This window comes from Epargyreus clarus, unplaced genomic scaffold (genome assembly GCF_041222505.1).
Source record: "Epargyreus clarus isolate Ecla_fem2 unplaced genomic scaffold, WU_Ecla_fem_2.2 ptg000007l, whole genome shotgun sequence".
Lineage (NCBI taxonomy): Eukaryota > Metazoa > Arthropoda > Insecta > Lepidoptera > Hesperiidae > Epargyreus > Epargyreus clarus.
In genome coordinates, this window is record NW_027332215.1 from 8,790,708 (window position 1) to 8,817,448 (window position 26,741).

A 26,741-nucleotide genomic window follows, 5' to 3' on the forward strand; every position below is an offset into this window, starting at 1 on the left:
ACGTATTTCCCATACATATCCAATCAGTTCTGATACAGTCCGCTAGGGGCGCTGATTGGAAATGTCCGGGCAAATATGAAAACAAATGCAAAAACAGTTGTTTTTGTAAAAACTCATATAAAGGGTACTGTAATCAAATAAGACAAGTGAAAATCGTGGGCTATTGTAGCATTTGGAGGTGATTGTCATTATTACAAAGCATTAGCTACATCTACTCGTATTTGTATCTTTGGTTAGAAATCTGATTCAATATATTTTCGTTGTAAATCGATATTGTACAAACCTTGAAGGTTCTAACTCAAAATCGATTACGACTTAAGCCCGGTTTTTAATGAAGACGCTGAAATCCGCTGCGTATTGTTAGGAAACCCCTAAGCCTCTTCTCAGTTTGCGGAATGGAAAAGAAATGGTTAGATTTTAATCTTTCTTAATATTACAGACATTTTAATGGTTCCTCTTTCCTAGAAAAGATTTGTACGCTAAAAATTTTAATTATTACAGTTATTTCGATTTAGTTCCTGGAGTATATGAATGTAAGCTTCCTCTAGTAAGGCGGTCTAGTGACTTACTCGTAGCTAAGTCACAAATAATGATGCATAAATAATTTAGAAGAAAAATCTTTTTAATTTAATCGGTTGATCGCTTCCAACAAAACGGAACGGTGATTGTCGTACTAGTCCATGGTTTGAATTGCTTGAAATCATTATGTTCTAGTATTAGACACGGCTACATTTTGTAACTTAGAAGGTTATGAGCTTACTTTACTATATTTGCTCCAACAGAGTGCGAGATTTTTATTTTTTACGCAGGATATCTTAATATTTTTCGGTTTTAATTAGCTCGCCTGACTTACTATACAGGTTTAGTTCAATTTTTAATTATCATAGCTGCATCGTCTACTCAGGTAAGATGACAGTAACATGAGAAAAGAGATTAATAAAAAAAATCCTAAAACAATACTCTATCATTCTTAAAACTTAATGTACACAAGTATTAAAACTTGGTTGAAAGAGTATTTTAAAACTCCAGTCACACTTTTGATGAAAATGACGCTGATAATGAGCCATTATGGTAAAAAAGGTTTAAATGGATCCTGTTTAACATTAACCAACGGAACTTTTGGTTAACGCCAATTCCGGCTTTATTATGTCCAATTACGTAAATAGTAAGGTTGTGCTGATTTATTTTGGCGACATTTCGCAAGCGTTCCGCGATCATTTCGTCCAACGTTTCAACAACTTTCGCAAACATTTTGCAATCATTTCGTTCAGTAAAACAACATCGCTTTTAATTTATTGCCCGAATGCCGTAATTATTTTTGTTAATACTGATACATACTTACGATGTGGACGTTTGTAAGTTTGTGAATGTTGTCGTATAAGTACACATATATCGTATAAGATAACGACTTTGTTAGTTTTTACTCACGGCTTCCCTTGCTTTCAGAGGTTTTTTATATCCCTTAGGATAGGCACTTACTTGGATAAAATACTCTATGCCCTTTTCTGAATCCCTGACATCATCTGTACAAAACTTCATGACAATCGGTTATGTAGTTAAACCGTGAAATTATAACAAACAAACTCACATTCGCATTTATAATATTAGCAGTGGCGAATTAAAAAAAAATTAAGGTCTATGCTGTACAGTTTTTGCCGCCCCTGCTTCTCGTTTCTCGGATTAGGTAGTTTGCGGTCCTGTTTGTCTTTTTTTAGCAAAAAAAAAATTCGGTCCCCAAATTTGCCGCCCCAAAAATCTGCCGCCCTAGGCTGAAGCCTACTCAGCCTGCTGGTTAATCCGCCACTGAATATTAGTATCGTGAATTCTCTTACTATGACTTATTTTATAACATGTGACCTATGTTATATTATCAGCTAATTTATTCCAGCACTTCTGTATAAAAACTAAAAAATAAGATTCGAAATCGCGTTCAAATTAGTTCCAGAGACTGCAATTCCCAGAACAAATAATGCAGGTTTTCGTACAACCTCTATTTAATAATACAGTAATAATACAGTTTAATTTAAACTGGTTCTAAGTTGCATTGTGTCAATTATTATAATTAATATGTAGTATAATTGATCGATGCTTTCTGTAAAGTATTCAAAGAGTGAATTGAATATAAATTACTTATTAGTAGAATTTCATAGAGCTACCATTGACTAATAAGTTACATTAAACAAAAATTGTGCTTCTCAGCAACAGGGGGATATGCAAACGAATTCTATACAAAAGGTTATTTAATTGTTGGATACCGTGTCTTAGAGCGTATTCGGATAGTTTGTGTGCCTGCAGTGTATAGAATGATTCAATGTTATAAAGTCTTTAAATGTTTAGAGTTGGCCGGACGGTCGTAGTGGACTCGGGCACGTCGCCCTGCTAACTTTCCGAACGTCTTCTTACAACATCTGCCAAATTCGAATCGAAAAGTTTTTCTTTATCTTTAAAAGTCCAGCTTGGTAACAACTCGGGAGCTTATCTGCTTTCAAGGATCAACTCTAGTTAAAGTTTCCGCGAGCGAGCCCCGGAGTACGCCGGACTTGTTGATTTTTCACAGATGATCCACCTTACGAGTAATAATCAGGAATGTTTGGAAGTATTTTCCCTTATTCGATGTTCTCAGGAAGTGTGCCTTTAGAATTAAAAATCCGTTATTGCGTTTTGCGTTTCCGTTGATGAAACAGGAAATTGCGATTTAAAAATGAATTTAAATGTTTAACACCGGACTTAATTTTTGTGATGAGGAAAAGTAGTCCCGTTTCTTTTCCTAGGACTGTTATCAGCAAAGGTTTACTGTTGCTTGGCTGTCCTTAAAAACTAATAGATTTACCATGTAAACGAAACTAATTAAATCCTTGTCCTCATTTAATTACACAATCCCCGAAAAGTTTATCCTTCAAAGTAAAACAGTACACATATTTTGTACTCTCCTCTATCTACCTTACCTCTGACCTTTCGAATGCGATCCTTTTCTTGGTCTTTTTATTAGTTTTCTTACAGGTTAACTTAAATTGAGATGTCGCACTTTCAGCATCAAATAGTTCGAAAGTTTCCGAAATGAATGCGAATAGACCCGGAAACGGATAATCCACTCGATCTTCATAGTTCTTTGTAAGAAAATTGAAGATAAATGCCAGTAATAGACTATTTGATTTAGGTATCTACTGAGTTTTCTTCGCTTCGAGTTGCGTCGCTGTGTGCATTTAAACCGCGTCGCTCCAACAAATTGTCTTGCTGTAAATTTATACAGACCGAGTTACGATTAGATTAGAGACACGATGTTTAAGAAATATTGAGAAAGTGAGGACTCAGTTTCTACTACTTTCTTCAATGTTAATTAAATGGATTACTGTGATGACAATTAACAGCTGTTGTAGCTTGTACGAAAATATCCATATTAACAAAATATACTATTTGATTTGAAAAAAAATATATCTTTGGCAATACTAATAAATATGTAGTACCATTTTTTGTCAGCAATTTGAAGAGCGTGATAAACCGTCGGTAATCTTTATCGACTCTTAACTTTTCCGCCATATGTAGGATCTAAAATTAAACTACAAGTACATTGTGTACGCCCGTTTCAAGATAACACAAAAATATTTACCGATCAGCTGTGATCAGTATCGGAAAATATAATGAAAGTGGTAAATTGAATAATGAACATCCATTATTCCTAAAAGATTCAATTAAAATATGCAAAAGCTCGTTTGCACAAGAGCAATGTATCTTTATGAGCTGATCAGTTCATAATTAATTACCTTATGTCGTTCGTTTATTGTTATTAATTTCTTAATCAGTATAATAAATTGCCTCATCAATATCTCGTGTATTTATCGGTTAATGTAACGTTTGTGTCATACTTATAGAGATAGTATCCGACAGTTCATATCGCCGACTGTTGGCCGGTGATTGTCGACAATCATCGGCGATGGTCACCGACAAAAGGCAGTGACAATCGGCGGTCTTTTCACTAGTTATCAACGTGAAGTGTTTCTCGTGTACAAGCTTCATTAAATAACAATTTTGTATGATTCTATGTTTATTGTTTAACGGATCCAGCGAGGTTGCCGTATTTCCTGTCCAGTGGTCACCGTGGCTTATGAGGGTCTGTAACCGAATTTTAATCCACAGATTCTGTCTAAGATTACTTCTATGATTATTTATATTCATTGCTATCTCGGAGGATAAATTTGGAATGGTTTACATCACAAAAAATACTTTAAACCGTTCTACAAGCCAAAATGGAGTCCCAAGTACTGCTGCTAAAGGAATAAATATGTACAGCAGTAATAATAAAGACGTGGAACTTAAAAAAATACTTTGTTTACAAAAAAAATTAAAGCACTATTTTTTTGCTACATTAAATTTTCCTTATCTCTTAGAGGGAAAATATCTCAGGATTATGGATGAAACATGACGCAATACGCAGCCGCAGACCACGTTCCCGGGACTATAAGCAAAAGTTAGTTTCTTTGTGAGGAATTATCTAGTACCTACGAAGACTGGCATGTCGGTGGATCGGACATCCGGCGTTGTCGTTCTCGAACGTGATTTTCGCAGACATGATTACCTCTTTTCTTACATTGTGCGCGTTGAATAGGCTAAGCGGCGTCAATCGCTCCGTCCGTGACTCTTGGAGTAACTTGATCGTTACGTGTACCTTGAAACTTTCTTTTGACTCTTGTTAAAGTATTTGGCTGTTTCGTTTCGTGTGCAGATTCATAAAGGACGGGATATTTTTGTGATTTTTGTTTCAATTCTGATAGTTTCTGTGTTCTCCGCTACTGATATTTGCCTGGCTTACTCATGTCTCACGCCCATTTTTAATTATTAATCATCCAATTTTACATACCATAGATCGAAATTAGACAATTTCTATTAAGCAAAAGTTGTCAAATTAAGATCCTTGGTAGGCAAAATATTGGATAGATTGTTTGTTAATAACAGGCCTTTATGTACTTGAATGGGAAGAACCTGTACAAGTTGTGCTTGGATGTATTATTCCAACGTGTTATTATTTGAAAAATACTACAAATGACTTTAGTTTCGCAAATTAGAGAAATTCAACATGTATTTCAAACAATAACAAAATCTATGTAATAACTGGACAAAAAGAAATAAACGGTAGGTCGGTAAAACATTAGGTAGTTGTGAAACGTTTAAAAATTTGCTATTTACATTTAAAAATATTTTTGTTCACATTCGCACAACATTGGCCCGTATAGCAGTCCAAATATAAAATTATTGGAAAACCACGCGTCCATTGTTATGTTGCCAGTACGAATTAACGCATGAAACAATTGCATACTCTGTGACGGGTGGCTTTGTTTATTAAACACTTAAATTTTTTTCTGACATGTAGTTTTGGCAATAAATTCTTTTAGCCTGTTAGTTAAATTGCTCGCTACATTCGAATGGTAACCATCTGGATACCGCATCAATGAAATATTCATAGCCCAGAATAAATGAATAATACTGAATTATAAATAAGGGTAATTAAAATGGAAGCTACATAAAAAGGCAATTTATTTGAGAGAGAAATAAAATTTATGTACAACACTATATCTCTTGGAAGCCGAGGTAAAAGTAAAGACCAAAGTTTCAGTTTAAACTTCGTCTTTAAAAGGATAATCAAAATTACATTACTAGCTGTACTATTTTGTAGAAACTTCAGACAAATTTACATGATCTTTCACTGTGAGATCTTCTGTAATGTCGTTAGGTGTCTTAACTTTTAATAGATACAAAACAAGTTGTCGCAGTCTATGAGTCTGTTTTTACAGGTTCGTTGTGATATCCAAGACTTTATCTTGCTTCAGGCATTATAGTTGTTTTGTATCTTTGCAGACTCATTATTGACTTATTTCACAATTTAAAACGCGACTCGCTAGTCTTGTGTGAGTTGTTTAATTATACGAACAATTAAAAATATTATGAAAGGCTATCGTTTAAGCACATTATACATAATTTATTTTATGAATGCACCGTATAGTATAGATATTTAAGTTTTAATGAAGAGAGCATCTTATCAGTTATTTTATTAGAAAGTTTGAATCATACAAAAGTAACAAAATAGTCTTAGAAATTTGATTTTTAATAGCCCATGAATAATCTTAGATTATGCTTTATGCTTTACATTATAAGTGATAATGCGTGACACGCTTTAATGAAACTATTCCATATTTAATTGATTCTGCCTTGTACTAGACTCGGCTTCTTTGCTGTCATTCTGAGTACTTGTACTAATCTTTTAATCTCATCACGTAACAAAATTCTTTGAAACAGCGGACGTTTTACAAAAATTTAGACAATATAGACATTCATCTTCGCGGAGAGGGGTTTAATAAAGCTGGGTTACTTAATAGAATAAACGAAAGGAAGAAAATGTTAATGAAATGATGAACAACTTCATCGACTATTTTCTTACTGGGCACTTTATAGAACAAAAGAGTTTAAGACAACATTTAAGAAATTCATAGCGGAAGATTTTATATAGTTTTGAGATCAATCAGGAGACCGTCATGCATGCAAGTTTTCTCGAGATTTTACAAGAATTAACTGTCTTTTTATACAGCTTCAGCTACCTGACGAATATAAACAGCTAATGACGGTCACCATACCGGTCTAACGCGCAAAGGTTTCTGGGTTCGATTCCCGGCCAGACATACATCTGAACGATGAATTTGAATATCTGTTACGGCTTTGGGTGCTTGTGTATGCGTCTTTGTTTCTGTACATGGCACCCAGGATATGGAGGTAGTGAGTGTAGAAAGCGTTAAACGCGTCCTACTGATTTTAAATATTTACGATCGATTTTATTTAGAAAGTAATAAACAGTGTCGAATTAAACTTTGTGTATTCCTCCGATCCTTTGTCCTCCTCCTCCATTGTCCTTCGGCTGTAGAATATAAATCGGTTAAAGTAATTATCATTCTGCAGCAGCAAGCGATTTGATGTGACAATTAAAATGACTAACCCGAAAAAGGCAAATATATATAACGTCGCTTAGTACACATAAACCTAAGATTTAAAATTTGGATAGCATTCGAAAATAACACCAAAAAGCCAATATCCAGTTCTCTTACCGCAAGGTAATAAAGGAGCATCCAGGTAATATATTATCAATTGTGGTTAGAAATTTAATAACCGAACATAATACATTTTGACTTCGGTCGCAGTTTTCTCACCTTATACTAACTGTAGGAATCAATGAACGATGGACTATTACATATATTATGTAGACATATTACGTAGACTATTACACATATTACAACATATATTTATGTAGACTGAGTATAAATATGTACGGTAGCTTGAAATAATGTGTAGTCGTTTAAAATATCACTTATTATGTCTGCCTAATTCAACAATGAAATTAGGGATAAGGGCTGGATAGAATTGAAAGATGAAGGCATCGCCTGATAGGTGTCACTCAAATCTAAACCCATTAACAAACAGAGACATAGATTTCCTTGTGTCTCTGTTTGTTGGTCTGTCTTCTTTAGATTATGGATGCAACTGGCGGTTGTTGACTTGACATTTTACTTAGACGTAGTTGGCAAATGCAGAGATCATAGAATAAATAAAAAAAAATAGTGTGTAGTAAGATGTAATAGCAACTACTACACATAGAAATTGATTGATTGAGTTATGAAAAGCGAATATGATAGTATTTGGTTACGAATGCAGATAACATATGAACGACGTTGAGCTTATACCTGCCTCCCTAGCAGCCTGCCTCCCTTGATTTTTACAATAATAGCCATTATCTTGGTTTGAAATTTAAAGCTTTCTGATTTTCTCCACAAACATTTTCTAAAACATACCTACCATACATTGACTCGACAAGATACGTGAACGAATTCTAGAAGCGCAGAGCAGTAGAGGCGATTTTATGAGGCAAGACCCACATAGGTTACTTCGGCCACAGGAAAAGGCAGTAAAATTCATTACGGTTTGAGCAAGGAATCGCGCCCCGCAAGCGGTTAGGAGCGGAAAATCCCGAGCCTTATACATTAAACTGGAAGAATAAATTGAAAGTCGATAGAACCATTCGTATCTAGTTTCTCGCCAAACCGTCTCCACTAAAATGTAACTGAATAGGGATTTGTTGCATTACCCGCGATTAACTGGTTTCATCATTATTATTGCGTTACTATCGTTCAGTAGTTGGATGTAGGCCTCTCCTATGTGTTACAAATATTCGGTTCTCTGCTCTTTTAAATCAGGTACTATCTATTACTACTACTATTACTACTAAGGTAGGTAGGTACCTTTTTATTATGATCGATCCAATCTGATGGAAGGCGTCTTACACAACATCTGCAAATTCTATAATTAGTCCGCTTATCTTCGTTCGTCTACTTAGTGATTAGTAAACGGAAGAATTACCAATACACGCCGTTGATATTTCTAACATTATTTTATTGTTGTCTGCAACCTATTTACTTTCAACTGATTTCAAATATATCCTCATTTAATATCAATCTGTACATGTATAGTCGTCACAATTTAATAGGCCCATTTTGACACATGCCATCCCAATGTCATTAATGTCTTAAACTAACTTTTTAGTAGGCAGATTACGACCATGTGATGGTTAGAGCTTGCGGCTTCAAAGTATTCGGAAGAAACCATAACCGATTAACTTTCAAATAATCGAAACTTAGAATTACCAATAACTAATTATTTATCCCTTTTCCATCATAACAACAATACAATAATCAAGACTTTGTTTCTTAGTGAATGATAAAATAAAAAAATACAGTTTACGAGCGATGCTTTATTTAATCTTCTAAAAATAAACACTTTTTTTAAATTACACTAGAATTTATTTTCTTTTCTTATTTTTATTGTATATTTAGATGGTTTAGAAAAATATAGAATAAATATTCTGTTTACAAAATATTAAGTAATTTATACAATACGATGTGTGGTTGTAATCGATTTGTCGTAAAATCAGTTTCTTTGGTTATCGATTTGTATGTCACATGCTTAGAGCCTAGCGATGGCATGTGTCAAAATGGGCCTATTAAATTATGACGACTATAGTATACATGCGCATAGAGCGCGATGCCCCGGTCGGGCTCTGCCCTGGGGGGAGCACTTTACGCTCCTCCCTTACATCTGGTGTTTACGACGGCATGCGACCACACATGCCGCCGTCCTTCTCGGGGTTGTTCTACGGACGGTTTGAGCTCCCACTCTTGCCGCCGGCAACCCCGGAAGCCCCCTTTTAGTCGCCTCTTACGACAGGCAGGGGATACCGTAACCCTATTCTAGTCCCGGAACTACAGGGACAAAATTACCACACCCAGCTAACCTATTTATTAAATTTTGTTACATCTTTCATGACGTATTCGTGCATTACCAAAGCATAAGCGATGCAATATGATTATAACGGCTTATATTGAGGGCGAAGGCGGTGCTTTTATTCAGTCTTTGCAAATCCCTCCCATTCTGTTGCGACAATACTCAGGATCACGCGCCATTGTCGACTGTATCGAGTTAGGCGATTAGGTGTTTCAATAAAGGCACGCTGTAATCTGCCTCGCTGAATAAAATCCTTAACGCCTGTAAGTTCAGCCAATGATGCTCGTATTTCAGGGAGATTTTACGTGCTTCAATACAGAGAGTGGTTCGTTCTACTCTAATGTACTCGTACTACTGTGATTTAGTATTAGTGCTGTATTGTTCATTGATTCGGTAGAGTAGAAAGCTTTTACTACCTACTTTTATAAGTAGATTGCACGAGTCTCATTTAGATCGTGCAAGGGTAAAATCTTATTATTCATGTTTTTAAAATATATGCGTAGTAAATGGATATGGGATATACCGTACATTTTGGTAATGGATGAACAATTGAATCTAGATAAGATTAGATCCTATACTACTTCGCGACCCTTTTTAGCCCTGAGGGTCTAGTTGCTTCAAAATTACTAGTAATTTTAAAAAAGTTGTATAATACTTTCTCAATAACCACGCCCTACAAATCAGAACACTGTTGTTTTAGGCTGAAATATAAGTTAGGTTGATGCGTCCGGAGCGTGCAGAACTTAAAAATAAATACGAAGGTTTCTACGTATAACCTGTACCTTTAGTATGAGATTTTACGTTTTTACAAAAATGACTGTTTTTGTTTTTGTTTAAGTATTTCCTATATTATTCCAATCAGTTCTGATTCAATCCGCTAGGGGCGCTGATTGGAAATGTATGGTCAAATACGTAAACAAATCAGAACAGTAATTTTTGTAAAAATGTAAAACCTCATACTAATGGTACTGATAATATTTTATTAACTTAATATCGATGTAAGAACTGTTGAAGGTTACCGTATCGATCCGTTCACAGGTTTATGTCTCCTTATTTCTCATTAAAGATCAGTAATGTTCAATTAAACAATAACAATTTAATTTTAGAAACCGCTTAATTTTCGTGTTGTCATCCAAAAGGGTGCATCGATTAATAACTTTGTAACAGCAAGTAACAGACGAGCGAAATGTAAATGAATACAAATCTTATCCTTGCCCCGATCCGCGGGTTACAAGGACAAGTCTTCTATCGACAACTCCTTGGAGACCTGGAATACCAGTTGTAATCGAACTGAACATTTTACAGCTCTAAAAACAGTTTCTGAAGTAAAAACTTCTTTAGCGGTGTTGTGCACTTTTTGTGATGGGTGAAAAATGTTATACTCGCGTCAGGCCCGTGGCCTAATCGAAAATTTGTAAGACGGCATAGTCAACTGCAAAAGTCAAGATGTCATCCGGTGTCAGCATAGAAAAATATGTCAATGGTTATGTTTGCCAAGTTTTTGCTTCTGCCGGCACTTCCGCAGAATGACCCGTTGTTTTTTTTTTAGAAATTCAGTTCTAATATTCTAGACACGAATAATTATTTTTTGCTTCATTTTTAAGATTCCTCACTTGATATTATTAAACCCTTTGCGGTATTATGTATTAGTTCAGTAGATTCTGTAATTTCGTATTCGTCTACTTTACTTTCCTTTTTAACCCTTTTCCTTAAACCAATTACGTGTATTTTAAGATGATAGTACTAAACACGAAATGAAATGTAAATGAATACAAGTTCCACTGTTGCTTCGATCCGCACGAATTGTTCAAAGAGTAGTCAATACCGTTAACTCCTCAGAGACTGGAAACCCTAGTTTGAATATTGAACTTAAAGTTACTGTAAAAGCAATTTTTTCGCCGAGCATAGATACCGCTTGGTTTGAAATAAAAACGCTTCTTTTAGGGTTCTCTGCTCGTAATATTATATAAGAACTATCAAACCCCGTTTTGTGTATTTGTTCTCGATAGTTTCTTTAAAAGCACTGCTATATATTACTATCGTATATTTACTTATGTTAGTGTTCACCTAGTGGTGGCCTTTAATGATAACATAATAATTATGACACGAAATTAACTTACTCTTTAAATAAAATTAGTACTTGTATGAGTATCTGACATTTGATTGACTCGATCAAAATCTGCTTCAATAACCCTAACTATCCACTTTTATGTCTATATATTTTAAATCAATTTTTATAGAAGTACCGAAGCTATGATATAGTCCTTCCTTTCCAATCTTACGAAAATATAAAGATTTAGATTACCTCGGAGACAGAAAAGTCATAGAAAAACTAGATCGCTTATTGAAATGCGGAGTTGCGGAAAACGTCCGTGCACTCCGAGTACATGTGCAACTGGGAAATGCTGTGTTCTCTATCAGGCATGCATGCTGCATGGTTTTGCATGGTCACTGCATCTCGTGATCCTTTTAAACATGTTAAAGTTAAGGAAATATGCATACCGTTATATAGATCTATAGATGCTCATTACTATTTTTTCTTATATCTCACTTTTTCCTCCAAATTACACTTTTACTTTGTGAATAAGTTACAATGTAACATTTTTGGTCGCAATGTTAGAAGTCGTATTTAGGTGCACAGGCCTCTCCATACAACTTGGGAAAGCTTAGAGCTTACTCAAATACGCTGCTCCAGTGTGGATCGATATAAGTAATAGCAATTAATATTAAGCTGTTCCGATTAGGACATGAAAACAGTTGAAAATCTTACCTAACTTATCTTCGAATAATTCACAATACGCAGTTTGGGGTGGTCGATTGTTATGAACTCTTGAAAACTATTTCAAGTTATGAAGAGTTGCAGCCACAATTTTATGCGATTCCTAAGGTATTGCTCCAGACTACTCAATATGAGGGAATCTAAAAGCCACATTACATACAAAAGTTAACATGATATGGAGCGCGGGCATATTTCCACGAGGAATCTTACCATTACACGATGCGGAGGCAAATACTCGTACTCAGCTGGTATTGAGGTAACTGGAAAATGCATTTATGCGGCTTCAGAATATTGTTGAGACTTTATTACATTTTCATATTGACGTATCCAGTAGTTATAAAGTACCAGGAAATGTTTATGGAATTCCACATAAAGTAGAGAAATGTTTAGAACTATAAAAAGTCTCGTGAAATACAACTAAACATGAAATGTGTTAAATGAGATCATGGTTTTGAAGCTAGTGCTCATGTAAGTAATTTATTGATCCGTACAAATAGGACCACCTGTAGATCTATCCAACACAATACAGTTTAAATATTCTCAACCGATTGAAGCGTCGACAAGGAAAACGGACGGAAACAAGTTATTGATGTGTGTAGATTGTAGAAAATTTACGAGTATGTACATACGTAAGTTAATTGGGTTTCTTAGTTTACCAACAAGACGATTAAGGTTTATTAAGATGTAAACTTTTCCAAATATTATTAAATCTTTTACATATATAAGAGAGGTGGAATGGTCAGTCTGAGAAGATTAACACCTATTAAATTTCTAACGTGAATGGTGTGGATGCCGGATGATTATTATCTTATATATAAAATTCTCGTGTCACAATGTCAGTTACCGTACTCCGCCGAAACGGCTTTACCGATTTTCACCAAATTTTATATGCACATTCAGTAGGTCTGAGAATCGGCTACTATCTATTTTTCATAACCCTAAGTGATAAGGGTTGTTCACCCTTAACATTTTTTTATTTATATGGCACCACAACGTTTGCCAGCTAGTTATTATATATTTATTATTTACATATGTGGCGATAATCGTATCCCTCGGGAGTGGTAACGTAACATAAAGTACATCTAGTATCCACTTTACAAAAGCAAGCAATTTAAAATTTAAACGCAAAACATTAGACGTTGGAAGTTAGACGAGTCAATACGATTTATGAAAGATTGCATTAATAAAAAGATCGTGATAGTTGTGCAAACAGCAACGTTATTTATAAAAAGTGATAGAGAGCATCTGATAAATATTAGCAGTTGGTACTTGAAGCGCGAAAGTCAACATCTTTTCCGAGAACTCTCGTCCATTACCGGAAAAATAGTTCCGCTGAACTTTGAGTCGGTCTTAATTCATTTAGCAGGGAAATAAAGTTGTTGGGTAGTTAAACAGCAAGAAATCTTCACGTAATCTTTACGTACATTTGCAAAGATGAACAACTTTGTCATCGTCAATGCATTATCGTCACATGACTGACACCCCGCTGGCCAAGTGCGATTTGTAGTCATCACATACTCTTGAGAACTATTTTTAAAGAATTTACAGGAATGTAGGTTTTCTCACGATTTTGTCTGACAAGTAAGTAATAACAAGTTTCTTATACACATAACTTTGAAATCAGAGGATTTGAACTTCGTATCTTAGGAGGACTACGTGCAATCTTGCTAACTCGCATAAAATAGTGCAGATACTTGCTAACAGTTATTAAAATGGCATTTATCTAAATATGGTATCCAATTTTTTTTAAATTCTTAAATGCAATCCTTAATTATTTTTAAAGTACATTGTGTAATGTGTAATATTTATAAGAAATAAAGTAAAGATAGCTTAAGCGCAGCTCCGTGGCTTATATAGTTCGTAATTGATCTACAAAGTTAAACAACAACAAAGTTAAAAGTTATAATATAAGGAGGACTGTTAGGTGTTGTATTTCATGGGTGTTCAATGTTCATGTGCTTCGGACATAGATAGGTAAAGATTACTCACTCCTAACAAAAAAATGTACCCAGTTTTGAGAATTGAAATAGTAAAAAAGTTTTGCCACGTCTCCGTGCTAAAATGTCCCTAAAATATTTGAAATAATTCTTTATTTATTATGTAAATTACGCAGTATTAGTCGTTTAATTGTAAATTTTCTCTAAAAATGTTTTTATTTGTCAATAATTCAAAAAAATAACTTACTAATAGCCATTTGTGGCTTCATTCAATTTCAAGGCGGCGAAGTATCTTTACTAATCTATGGCTTCGGAGTACACGTTATGCTGTCCAGACGATTCTTATCATAGGAAGGCAATCTTTAAGTCATTGAACGCTAACCTTTTTTTATAATATAGGAATAGCAGACGAGCATGCAGTCCATCTGATGGTAAGTGGCTACTGCCGCCCATGGATATCTGTAATCAACCCCAGATAGAATTATATATTCCTACCTACGGCCACAGATGCGCCGCTACCCCTGAGGACTACGCTGGAACGCCTCGGAAAAGTATGTCTCGCTTACCACACCCTTCAAACCGGAACACAGCAGCGCTTAACACTGCTTTTATGAGGCAGAAATAGGCGTGGCGGTGGTGCCGCCGGAGTCGAACCACAAAGGGTTCTACCACCTTCAAAACTCATAACGCATGTCTTTCTCCAGAAATATAATTGAACACAATTTACACGACGGTTTAATCCAAAATAATTGGCCAAACGCGAGTCGAAGTCACATATTGAGGGTTGCGTATCACAAAAATTTCAACTACGACGACTATTAGCGACAACTTGCGTCCTTAGGCAACGATTGTCAGCGCGGGGTATTAATAACCTTATTATCGCTCGTATCTTATTTCCCTGCCCTGTAAATCATTGCCCAAATTTTTTTACACGAATGAAAATTTGTTATGTGATCCTTTCACCAATTGTAAGTTTAAAATCGTACATTAGCAAAAAACCTACATTAGCAAAACATGTGAACCTAGCCTTAGGAGCGTTGTGGTGGAGTATACTCCATTCCACTCCCAGTTGTGTGCAGAAACTCGTGCCCAGGGGAGCATAAAAAGGGATGCAGCCAAACTTATAAGGCATGCAAACGCCGAGCGTAATACAATGCCGAGCTGCGTATAAATTATGCATTGGACTATTAGCAATCATAAGCACTGTCTGTTTCAGATAGAACACATGATTGCATAATCAACGAGTGGAATACAGGATAAATATGTATTAACTGAAGTGATTAGGATATTCGAGAATAGTACAAGGTTTTTGGTATTTAACATTGTTAAGCCGCAGCTAAATGGTTTGTGAATCTCAAAACGTAAAAGTTTTTTACGCTCTGATATCGATTGGCATCGCATAGAAACATATGAACTCTGATAAATATCAGTTATTGAGATAAAAACAGTTTTTCAATAGCCGTGTTAAACGTCAAATACAAAATTTACAGTGCACCTACACAAATACGTCAATGTCGACCTGCACGTCGACATAAAAGTCACGGATTTTAATAGCAGCCCGGTAGTTTTTATTGCAACTTTTATGCACCTAACCGCAGATCGCTTAACTTTTCAGTCACAAATGTTACGTTAACCATTACCCCGGGTCGTCCGACATGAAATTGAGCCAGATAGCGAACGTGAAAGCACTTTTATCATTGTTACAAAATTGGTGAAAAAGTTATGCGTTTGGTGAATGCTGCGGAATTTAGAAGTGCTAACGATTGCTATTCGATTGGAGGAATTAGCCAACATGGCGCTTCTATGTCGATATTTGAAAATGCTTACATAGCGGCGATAAAGGGAAAAATGTTTCCAAAAATATATCTCTGTAACGGATATGTGTTATTGCGTGGATATATATAGTGTCCAGATAGCGGCGACGTAGTCTTTAATAATTTACAATTGTGTCATATAAAAGAAGGAAACGAGCATGTGATCCAACTGATGGTAAGTGACTACTGCCGCCCTTGATCACCCAGTGCTAATGCAATGCTACAATTGAGAACTAAGTTGGAACACCTCGGATAAGTAGGTCTCCCGTAACACACTTTTCATACCAGAGCACAGTGCTTAAACACTAGTTATTTGGAAGAAAAAAGTGAGGCGGCGTTGCCTCCGAAATAAAGGATTTCGCTTGAGGATACGTTTTGTGAGGAGCTTAATTATCAAAATCAAAAACCAATTGTACAAATTTTAATAAATTTAATTCAAATATCCACATTTCCAACACATACATCATCCTTAGTAATGGAATTTAAGTCGGAACATTTGCGCTGTGATTTTCTATAACTTTAAATTTAGTTTAAGTGGAAGCTTCAAATCGGCTTTAGGACTTAGCGCCATCTTGTTTGATGGCTTTTATATAGTTTATTGAATTCAAATATGAGTATTTGTAAAGTATTACTGAGAAAACCTTATACCGAAGACGTTACTGAATAAGTAGTTTTTGATGTAAGAAACTTATTCGATCAAAAAGATAAATGTGAACAAGTAATTAATTTAAAAAATCAAAAAACCCGACTGCATCAAAAAGGCTGAAGTAGAATTTCCAAAAGCAGTGAAATAGGCATTTCATTATTTTTATCCAGAAAGCCAAAAACAAAGTTTCATAGTAGGTGTCTGATTCAAAAACAAAAAATGTTCAAACAATATTATCCTATTTTATTTTATCCTCGTAGTGTTCATTTACGCTATATAAAGAACCTATGTGTAAAATTCCAGCACGCTTAAGTTCAGCGGTTTCCCTTTGCGTTGATCTCTGGCACATCAACTCTCTCACTTAGTCAGACAGTCATCTCGATGTGTATATACGAGTATATATGTACTAGCTGACCCGGCAAACGTTGTGTTGCCATATAAATAAAAAAATGTTAAGGATGAACAACCCTTATCACTTAGGTGTAAAAAAAATAGATAGTGGCCGATTCTCAGACCTACTGAATATGTATATAAAATTTGGTGAAAATCGGTGAAGCCGTTTCGGAGGAGTACGGTCAATAACACGAGAATTTTATATATAAGATATATTATATAATGTATGTGTAATCTCCTCTTAATTTCCTTTATTTTGACACCCTACTCGATAGGTTTGGTTAACTTTTTTAAAACGTGTAACTATTTCGCGAAAAAATTCACCATTTACGGTCTATAAAATATATAACTTCAGTAAATCAAAGTTTCGGTCATTATTTTACCTCGTTAGAGGTAGCATTTCATTATTTTTATCCAACAAGCCTGATACAAAATGTCATAGTGTTTGCTTCAAAATTGACGATAGTTCAAATGAACTTTTAACCCTTATTTTACCCTCTACGGGGTTGAATTTTCGGAGGGAGATAAATAAGTGCATCCTTGTTCCTATCCAGAAAGCCAAATACAAAATTTTATAGTAGTTGCTTCAAAATTAAAGGATTTCAAAAAAACTGTTTTCCCCTATTTTACCCTCTTAAGGGTAGAATTTCCAAAAGGCCTTTCTTAGTACTTATTCAAGCTATATAGATAACCTGTGTGCAAAATTTCAGAACTGTAAAGTCCTTGGTTTAGGCTGTACGTTGATTTCTGAAAAATGAAAAAGTCATTTAGTTAGGCAGTCAGTCAGTCACCTTACTGTTTTATATATATACAAATATGTTTTTATAATCTCCGTTTAATTTCCTTTCATTTGATACCCTACTCGATAGGTTCGGTTAACTTTTTTTTTTAAATGTGTTACTATTTCGCGCCAAAAATCCGCCATTTTGTTTTTTTTTTACTAACACCTATCTAAGGACAGTCGGGTCATTGAGACAAATATAATGACACTTTAACTGTTGAAATTCATCCAGCCGTTTATTAGATCGGATCAAATAAAGAAAGACAAACATACAAGATACGCGCGAAAAACATAACCCTTCCTTGGCAGTCGGGTAACAAAATACACCATAATAAAAATTTCGGCCCCTTAAAATATTAAGATTATTTCAGATACCACTGGACATAACTGTTTTTCATAGGTAATAAGAATACTAGCCTCGATTTACGTACCAAATACCATCATTAACCATCAGGTGGAATGCATGCTACTTTGCTATTTCGATATTAACTATATTGATTTATTTCATTAGATTTTACGATAATAGAACGTGATATTACCGTTATATTGTAAGAAGAATCTATCCTTTCTTTGCCTTACTACTACACACTAGCATTTATAAATTCGAATTGTAAACCATTACCTTGTCAGAAAAGAAGGAATCTTTACCACAATCTTTATTACCACAATGGCATCGCTTAGCATTATCTTGTTATAACTTCGACAAAGACTTTAAAAATAGTAAGCTCGACCGTTCTTGTAACATCACCTCAAACGGAGTTTAAATCTTCAAGATAAAAGTGCTAAATTGCATAAGAAAGCAAACAGAAGTGACTTATTGTATCCACTGAAAATTGTTATCTAAGAGGTCTACAAAAGTATCTTTACCGAGACTTCTGCAATTCTAAGGATAAAGAGCGAAGGATCGAGGCTTTACTGTACAGTATAATGCATCTTTGTAAAGATTTTAAAATAGAACTTTACAGCGGTTTTAGATCTAACGATTCGCTTATCTATCTACGATATTTTAAGAGTTCAAAGAGTAAAGCTACGTGATTTAAGAGGATTTAAACTTATTGGTTGAAACCCATTAGTGTTTACTGTTGACAAGACTTGAAACGGGTTAGTGATCAGTGTGATAATCGGATGTTATTAATCATTCCAAGCGCATCCAACAAGGTTTAGATAATACCCGGAACTAATCGACTCATGTTGCCTTTAAAAAAAGAAATAGGGAATTTCGATGATTTTTAATATTGAGCATACGTATTAAAAATTGATTATTACTTTTGATGAAAATATTACGAGGTCACCACACAATTTTGAGTTCTTAAAAAAATCAATAGGTATGTGAAGTCTACTAATCTGCACCTGGCCGGCGTGATTCTCTCTCGCACCTGTGCTCACAACGGAATCAATATAAGAAGCGAGTAATAAATAAGCCAGATGTCTTTTACTTTGTTCCTGTAGTTCCGGGACCAGAATAGGGCTACGGTATCCCATGCCGTCGTAAGAGGCGAATAAAAGGGGGCTTCCGGGGTTGCGGACGGCAAGAGTTAGAGAGAGCGGAGGCAGCTCGAACCGCCCGGCAAGCGACCCCGGGATGGAAGGCGGTATGTGTGGTCGCATACCGTCGTGCACACCAGACGGTGTGGCGAGCGTCATGCTTACCTGGGCAGAGCCCGACAGGGCACCACGCTAAGAAGACTCCGGTTGCGTTCCGTTGGAGATCCCGGAGTCCTCTACGCAGCGCCGGGGACGGCCACCGGGGAGGCTTTAGTGCGGTAAGAGTCCCACATAACCCTGTGTCGCTCCCACCGCACCGGGTACCTTTTGAAGGTCTCCCCCTCGATATCAAAAAAAGATGCCTTATACTTATAGTTAAGTAGTATTCATTTTTCTAATATTAGTTAGTGTCGGTGAGTTTATTCGCACAGTAAAATTAATAAAAGAAGGATTTTATTGCCGAAACTTTTGAAGATTTTTCACATACGTTCAGAGCATTAGTTATGAAACGTAAGATAATTTGGTCACATCATACCCCCATATATCATCTCGATTCACACCCTCCTCAGTCATCCTGTCACATCATACGAGTCTGGATGCTAATTTGAATATCCATCTTCTAGTACTTGTGTGTAAAGTATAGTAGGTAATCGTTTAAAAGGTCGTGTATTAGTACTATTTTAGCTTAACCCTACCGAGGTCCAATATACATAGTTCCTTTGCTGGTCTGAGCTTTCTCATAGAATTAGGAGACTACTTCGACGACTTTTATTTACGGTAAAACTTTTTTTAACTAATATAAACATACAATGTAAAAGCTAACATTCAAACGTATAAGAAATTTCTTTTACGTTTGAATGTTAGAAAATTATAGTACCTACTTCATAGCAATAGCAAATGATTTATGATCCAAATGCTATTTTAAGATCCGTTTGTCGTTCGGGTGACATTCGTTGAGCGATGACGTGTGCCCTTAAAACCTTTTTCTTATCAATGACTCAGTTCATAACACTGTGATATCTGTAGAGGAAATAAAGTGGAGATCAAATCCGCAATCGAAGAAATGGGGCTACCAGACATTACGTTTTTGTTAAGATTGTCCCACTTTCTGAGATTTATTGCCGCTTGTATGGAAAATGGGAGACGTGAAATATTCCGCTGAAGCGCTGATTTCTCTATCTGCGCCTCAGGAATGGAAATGTCTTGGCATTACAGTCCTTGTAGGACTTTTAGAAGTCTCACTGGAAATACATTTTAAATAATTCCGCTGCATTTGTTCAGCTAAACATCAGCATTTGAATGTAAAGATATTATATTGAAATGCCACAATATAATACCCGTACCTATAATATACTCGTATAATGATGTTTTTTATACGCAGGTAAGATAATGAAAGACTTCGGACGCAATATCACCACATCTATTTTTGCATAACAACCGATTGTTAAGCGCGGCTATATTTGTGTTGAATTATGTGTTAAGAGACTTACATTTACATCAAGTGTTCCAACTAAGTTCTTAGGGATGGTTACGAATCTGTTTGTGACCTCAAGTAGGACTATAATCCTATCTGGGATTGATCTTATACGTATCCAAGGGAGGCAGAAGACCTACCATTACGTGGGTTGTATCTTCATTTGCTAATTTTACCAAAATTATGACAAAAGTCATACAGCATATTAGGCAAATAAACTTTCTATTTCATTGATCCAAGTGCTATAATTTATGCTGATAAATTATTACCAGTACAGGAAAAGCCAAACCACTTCGTCAGTGATGCTTTTACTGATAAAATTTATATTTTATTAATCGGCATACGGGGCAAGGTTCGACGACTTTACAAACTAATTCAATTTTGGGAATTCTCTTCACATTTTACGACTGACATACATACTGAAACGTGTTATATATTAAAAAATCATTTTGCGGTATTGATGCATGTGATGCAATCTTGCTTAAAATAGCAGATAAGGTAGTTTTAGGCAATGAAGAGGTTTCTAGAGTCAAGAACAACATTGCGCCTCTACTCTCCTATTAATTATCCACGAAGGGTTTTAATCCGCATGTGGCCAGCGTCGCCCAAGCTTTCACGTTGTAAAATGACCACAGAAATAAGACGACAATTAAATCTTCTCTTTTAAATCGTGGTGCATTTCTACGTCGATGATAATGATAATATGAAAAAATATTTACCCATAAAAAGTAACTAATCGCTGAGAGTGAAACTAGCGGCTTACGTCAACTTTACGGGAAAACTTTTTTAACGCCAAAACAGAGATTCGCGGATGGTATTATGAACCGGTTATTTTATTACGGTCATATTTTGTTTGTTTCACGAGTATCTTCTGTATTTTGTAAGCAACTGAAGTGCTGTTTTGTAGCTGTTTTATTTTAGTGTTTGCTGTAATATTATAATGATGTTATACAACACTGCAAAATGTTATGTTTGTATAGCAATTTCATGAGGATTAATTATTTGTTCCAAGTTACTACCTCATTATATTGCTTTATAACTTACACCATATTCGCACATATAAGCAATATGCAGATTGACTGTGAACAATATATAGCCTCTTTATTCTGTCAATTTATGTATTACAATTGCAAGTACTACGTACTACGCAAGTATTGCGTACTCTGAGCGTAATATGTCTCGTATGTAAGTCTATATATAATTTTATAGGTACTTTTAGTGTCATGAGTTCTTTTAACGTATGTTAGGCATTCACACACCCATCGAAACAAACGCCATTACAAATAACCTCATTAACTTTATGGTAATATAAAATGTTGCCAAGAGGTAATTGTTTAGTGTAATATTATGTACTACTTGATGTACAATTTGTTTAATTGTTCATATTACTGTCTTTGAAATAATCAATTGTTACTTGTTGTTGCTGCCGCACTTGTAACTAGAATTATCTTCAAAACCATCTTTTATTATTTGAACAGCTGAAAATAATTTGAATGTTTTAAATTCAATTTATGATATTGGGAAATAATTTAAATTCAAGCTTTAATATTGTAACATTTCTGATATGAATTTTATTTCTTATGTGTTAATCAAATTCACCGTATAAACATGCGAAACATGTCATTAATTTTCTTAGAATGTCGTCTCGAGAATCTTTTCACTCGTCGTTACCTCAGTCCTTGACTCTCTTCTACTATTTTACCGCTTTACCGATTTTCTTCGTAAAAGATTTTCCGTCTGAAATTAAGCACTGTAAGCGTCGCTCAGTTTGTGGGCATCCTAACGCTTTTATACCTCCCTCTACTGAACATCTGCACCATATCCGCCGCTATGACATCCGCACTTACTTTTTATGCCTTTTTCATTTTATCTCTTTTATTGTTTACTCTTCTATTGTTTTGGCGATTATTTAAATAGATTTCATTTGTTTGCGTTTGTCAATAATATTCTTCGTACAAAAGGTATGCGAATGGAATAATGAAAAAAGTATTTCTTGTGTCTTAGTTCCTCCTTTTGAAAACTAAGTTGTTATTCTTGTATTAGTTTATATTTTGTAAAAAAGTTTGTATTAAAGTGAAATTTAGCTTTAAAGGTTCGTATTCTACTTATGATGCTCAGATTTCAGGTCATCTAAGAAATTGAAGAATACTTCCGGATACTCATCCCGTCGAAAACCATGACTTTCAATTTTAGTATCCAGATGAGTGGTTTTTCGGTTTAACGAGCATTTGGGAATCATTTTGTTTAAGAAGATCAAATAATATATTAAACAGTCGTTTTCGTTTGTAACCGTTGTTAGGTTAGACTTTGTGGAAGCCTTCAGATTGTGAGGTGACGAGATGGTCACTAGCTTCCATCAATTGGACCATCAATGCACCAGCAGTTTGCTTTGAAAGATCTAGAATTCTAGACCAAACGAGTTGAAATTTTATATTCATATGCTTTTTCTTGACTCAAAGACATACCATAAGCAGCAAATTTTTTAATCGGCAGATGAATTTTGGGGCCTAATTAAAAAAAAGAACATACTTCACTATTTAAATTTTATAGAAAAATCTATAAAAGTCTGTGGTGATAAAATAAATCAGTAAACGCCTCGATTACATTTTCGGTTGGTAAACACATTTCCCCATAAATGATGTATGGGAGAACATGTTTTTTACGTTATAGTGTTAAATCTGTACGGAACCCTCACCCACGAGTTAAACGCGCTTGTCTGGTTTTGATTTTAATTTTAGGGACGTGAAATTGTATAAGCCCGTTATTTTTAAATGTCCGTCCGCACGTTTGCTCGCATACCGTCCGCCGCAGTCAGTTTTTATATCTTTCATTTTATTTCCTTCGGCCGGATCGCCCAGTGCTTTGCGCCTCCATCGCATCGTTATCACTCAACAGCTTTGCTTTGTACTAAACATTCGTAGTAGATCATTATTTTTAAATACGTAGCTAGCATATTGTATTATATGTAGTTGGTATACTAAAGTGAGATCTCTTAGGAATCACGAAAACTTAGCTACTAAACGCGATAGACATTAAAATGCATATGACATGTTTAACATCCTTCGGTCGTTCGCTCACAGCTGAGCATCGTGATGACCCGCCTCGGTCTTTTTTCGTACGAGCTCCTGCCATTTGTGGCGGTCGGTGGCACAGTGTAAGGCGTCGTTGACCTTGGCATCCAGTTGCTCGGATATCTGATCCGATCACCTCTTCGGGCTCCGCCCCCTAGGTCTCTTACTTCTACCTTTCCAGTTATAATTAGTCTCTACAGGTTGTTAGCGGGTTTTTTTTTAAACTTCTTGAAAATATCTATTCATATTTGTTTTCCAACATTGAACACTGTTCCACTTTCAATAAATTGCACTGTGCTTAATCAGTGCATTTATGGTATATTTTGTAATAAAGATTTTGTGGGATTAATAATTACAAATATATTATTAATCTCACAATTTGTAATTATTAATAATTTGTAATAATTAATAATTACAAATTGACGTTACTCTTACTAACCGCTGAAATTAAAATAATTATAAGTCGTATTACTTAAAATTAGTTTACGACTTTATTGTCATTATTTTGTTATTACCACTGTTACCAATTTTCCATTCTACAAAGGACACATAATAGGTCATTATTTCTTACGGCATGAGCGTTAAGACCCGTAGCTCGACGCAATTACTACCGAAACGTTTCGTGATTATCCAAAATATTTATAAAGAATGATTTAATCATCAAGAAACATGGAGACAAATACTGTAAAGTTAAAGTAAGAACTAAAAATATTGCAATTTAATGAGCGAAAATATAAAATAGTAATATTTTAAATTGTTTTCCGTGGAATTAAATTGGAAAAATGAAGAATCTGTGATATTGAAAACTTTACAAACATACATATAATATTGAACAGTATTATATAATATTGAACACTGAATAACAAATATGAATAAATTCTTATTCTGTACCTACATGTTGCGTAAGAGGTAGAGATAGAGAGCGTATTCGTATGTTCTTGCAAATTAGTGATTCGATTTGAAACTGTAGTAACAATTTACGCGGTATTAGAAATAACATTACTTCATTAAGTATAAACGCTTAGAATGACTGACTCATTTCGGCAGCGAAATTAGAGACCTCGTTATGTTGATGTTGATTATTTTGATATATTCTCACTAATATCGGCCGTTTAATTATTCTGAATCAGCGTGAGGAAATTGCATGGAACCAAATCAGTGCGATATTGTGATCTAACTATTGCACTGGTGTTAAGTGTTAAACAATATTAAGGCTGATAACAAAAATATCCGTCTGGCGTTGATAATGACGTCAAAAACCAATTATCACCGTTGCATTTAGGTTTTTAGTGAAGAAAAACATCATGAGAAATCCTGCACACCTGAGAAATTTATGAAAAAAAAATACTCAAAGGTATGTGAAGTTTACCAATACGCACTTGGCCAGCGAGGTGGTTGCCCAAACGTGCCCAGCACCTGGGATTCACACTTCGGACATCTCCATCGAAAGGCCGAGTTTCAACCACTAGGATATCACTGCTTTTTAACAGCACACATATTAATCACGAGATATCAAAGCAAAAACGGACACTCCTATCCTATTTATTACATCACAACACCATTGTCAATTCCGTGACCCAGATAATCAAGGGTGTACTCCAAGTGAAAATAAAAATTGGCCAGACAAAACAGATAATTTTACAGCCAATTTGGTAGCAAATTTTACTGCAGTTTATTGTCACGAGAGCCAATTAGCCTCGTTGCGGCATACTCTCTTCAGTTCATCGGAAGGGACTCAAGTTGAAAACAGCTTTATTCAGTAATAATTATTAACTCAGTGTAATTTTAAGGTACCAAGAAACTTTTTCTTTTAAGACTGTTTTATGATGTCATTTAGGCCGTTTTCATCACATGGGAGGTTTTCGTCTATTTTTAGGCGGTTCCATGGTTAAAACTCTAATATAGAAAGTGTAAGCACGTGTTTCATACAATACTGTCCATAATTAAAGTTAGATAAGTAACCTATGTTTTAAGTCCCTGTACTTACATTTCCATGCTTTGCAGGGCTCGTTAAGCTGCGTTGGGTCGTATCGTCGGATAGAAGTAGTATAACCTGAATCGGTTTTATGAGTGGTTCAAAAACGTATGACACATGTTTACTTGATAGTTCGACTCCGGAGGCACCATCGTCATACCTGCCTAACAACTGCAGTTTCAAACGCTGCTGTCTTTCCCTCCGAGATATCTTCCTAAGTATTTATAACCTAAGGATCTAAGACGTTGCAACTGCGGGGTGGCAAAACATTTGTGGCTCATTAATCTCAGGTAGGAAACTAACATTATCTGGGGTTGATTATAGTATATGGGCGCAGTCCGCAACCATGTTAGTCAAGAGCGTTCATAGATTTCATTCACTTATTTGAAAACATATTTTCAGCAGTAGAGAAAGCATGTATTCAGAAAACTGGAAATAAACTTTGTTTTAGTACTAAAAAATATTCGTTCGCTCGAGTCTTTATTTTAGAAATATTTCTATAGATGGTTTCTATTTGATCGCCACTGAGCTGTATTTGAATTTAGGTATATTTGAAATTCTGTTTTATGAAAAATAATGTGAGATTCATGCGCTTGCTACTTATATTATAGGTGTTTGAACTTCAAACTATGAGGTATTGGAAATTCAAATTTGTGTTATACTTTGTTCCTGGACATTTATTTGAAGTAAAGGATTAGAAAGGTTTAATGCAAATGACGTACTTATTAAATATGGTTCAACTTTCATTTGGTTGGAATAGATTAATGATAATTAGAATCATGTATATTATGGATCATGATTATATTGACCGTTTTTAGGGTTTCGTACCCAGAGGGTAAAAAGGGAACCCTATTACTAAGTGTCCGTTGTTTGTATGTCTGTCGTCTGTCACAGAGCTTACAAGTAAATTATTACAGGGCATGTGTAACGGTGGACGCTATAACAACAAATACAAAAATAAAAAGTGTATATTCAACGGAGGTCCTCATACAAGAAATCGGTATTTTTCGAGATTTCTTACAAAAATGTTCTTAGACTTATGAGAAGTCTACCAATTCGTATTTGGCCGGT

The 26,741-nt window shown here is 35.1% G+C and overlaps 1 protein-coding gene across 1 annotated transcript in view; it reads right to left on the reverse strand.

Annotated features, from left to right (window-relative positions):
* Positions 1-22,034: 22,034 nt before the first annotated feature.
* LOC140743575 (glutamate receptor 1-like) overlaps positions 22,035-26,741 on the reverse strand; it is a 99,812-nt gene continuing 95,105 nt past the window's right edge. Inside the window, exon 5 of the mRNA XM_073074970.1 lies at positions 22,035-22,102. Within this exon, the coding sequence (XP_072931071.1) occupies positions 22,035-22,102 (68 nt within the window). The remainder of the gene's footprint in view (positions 22,103-26,741) is intronic.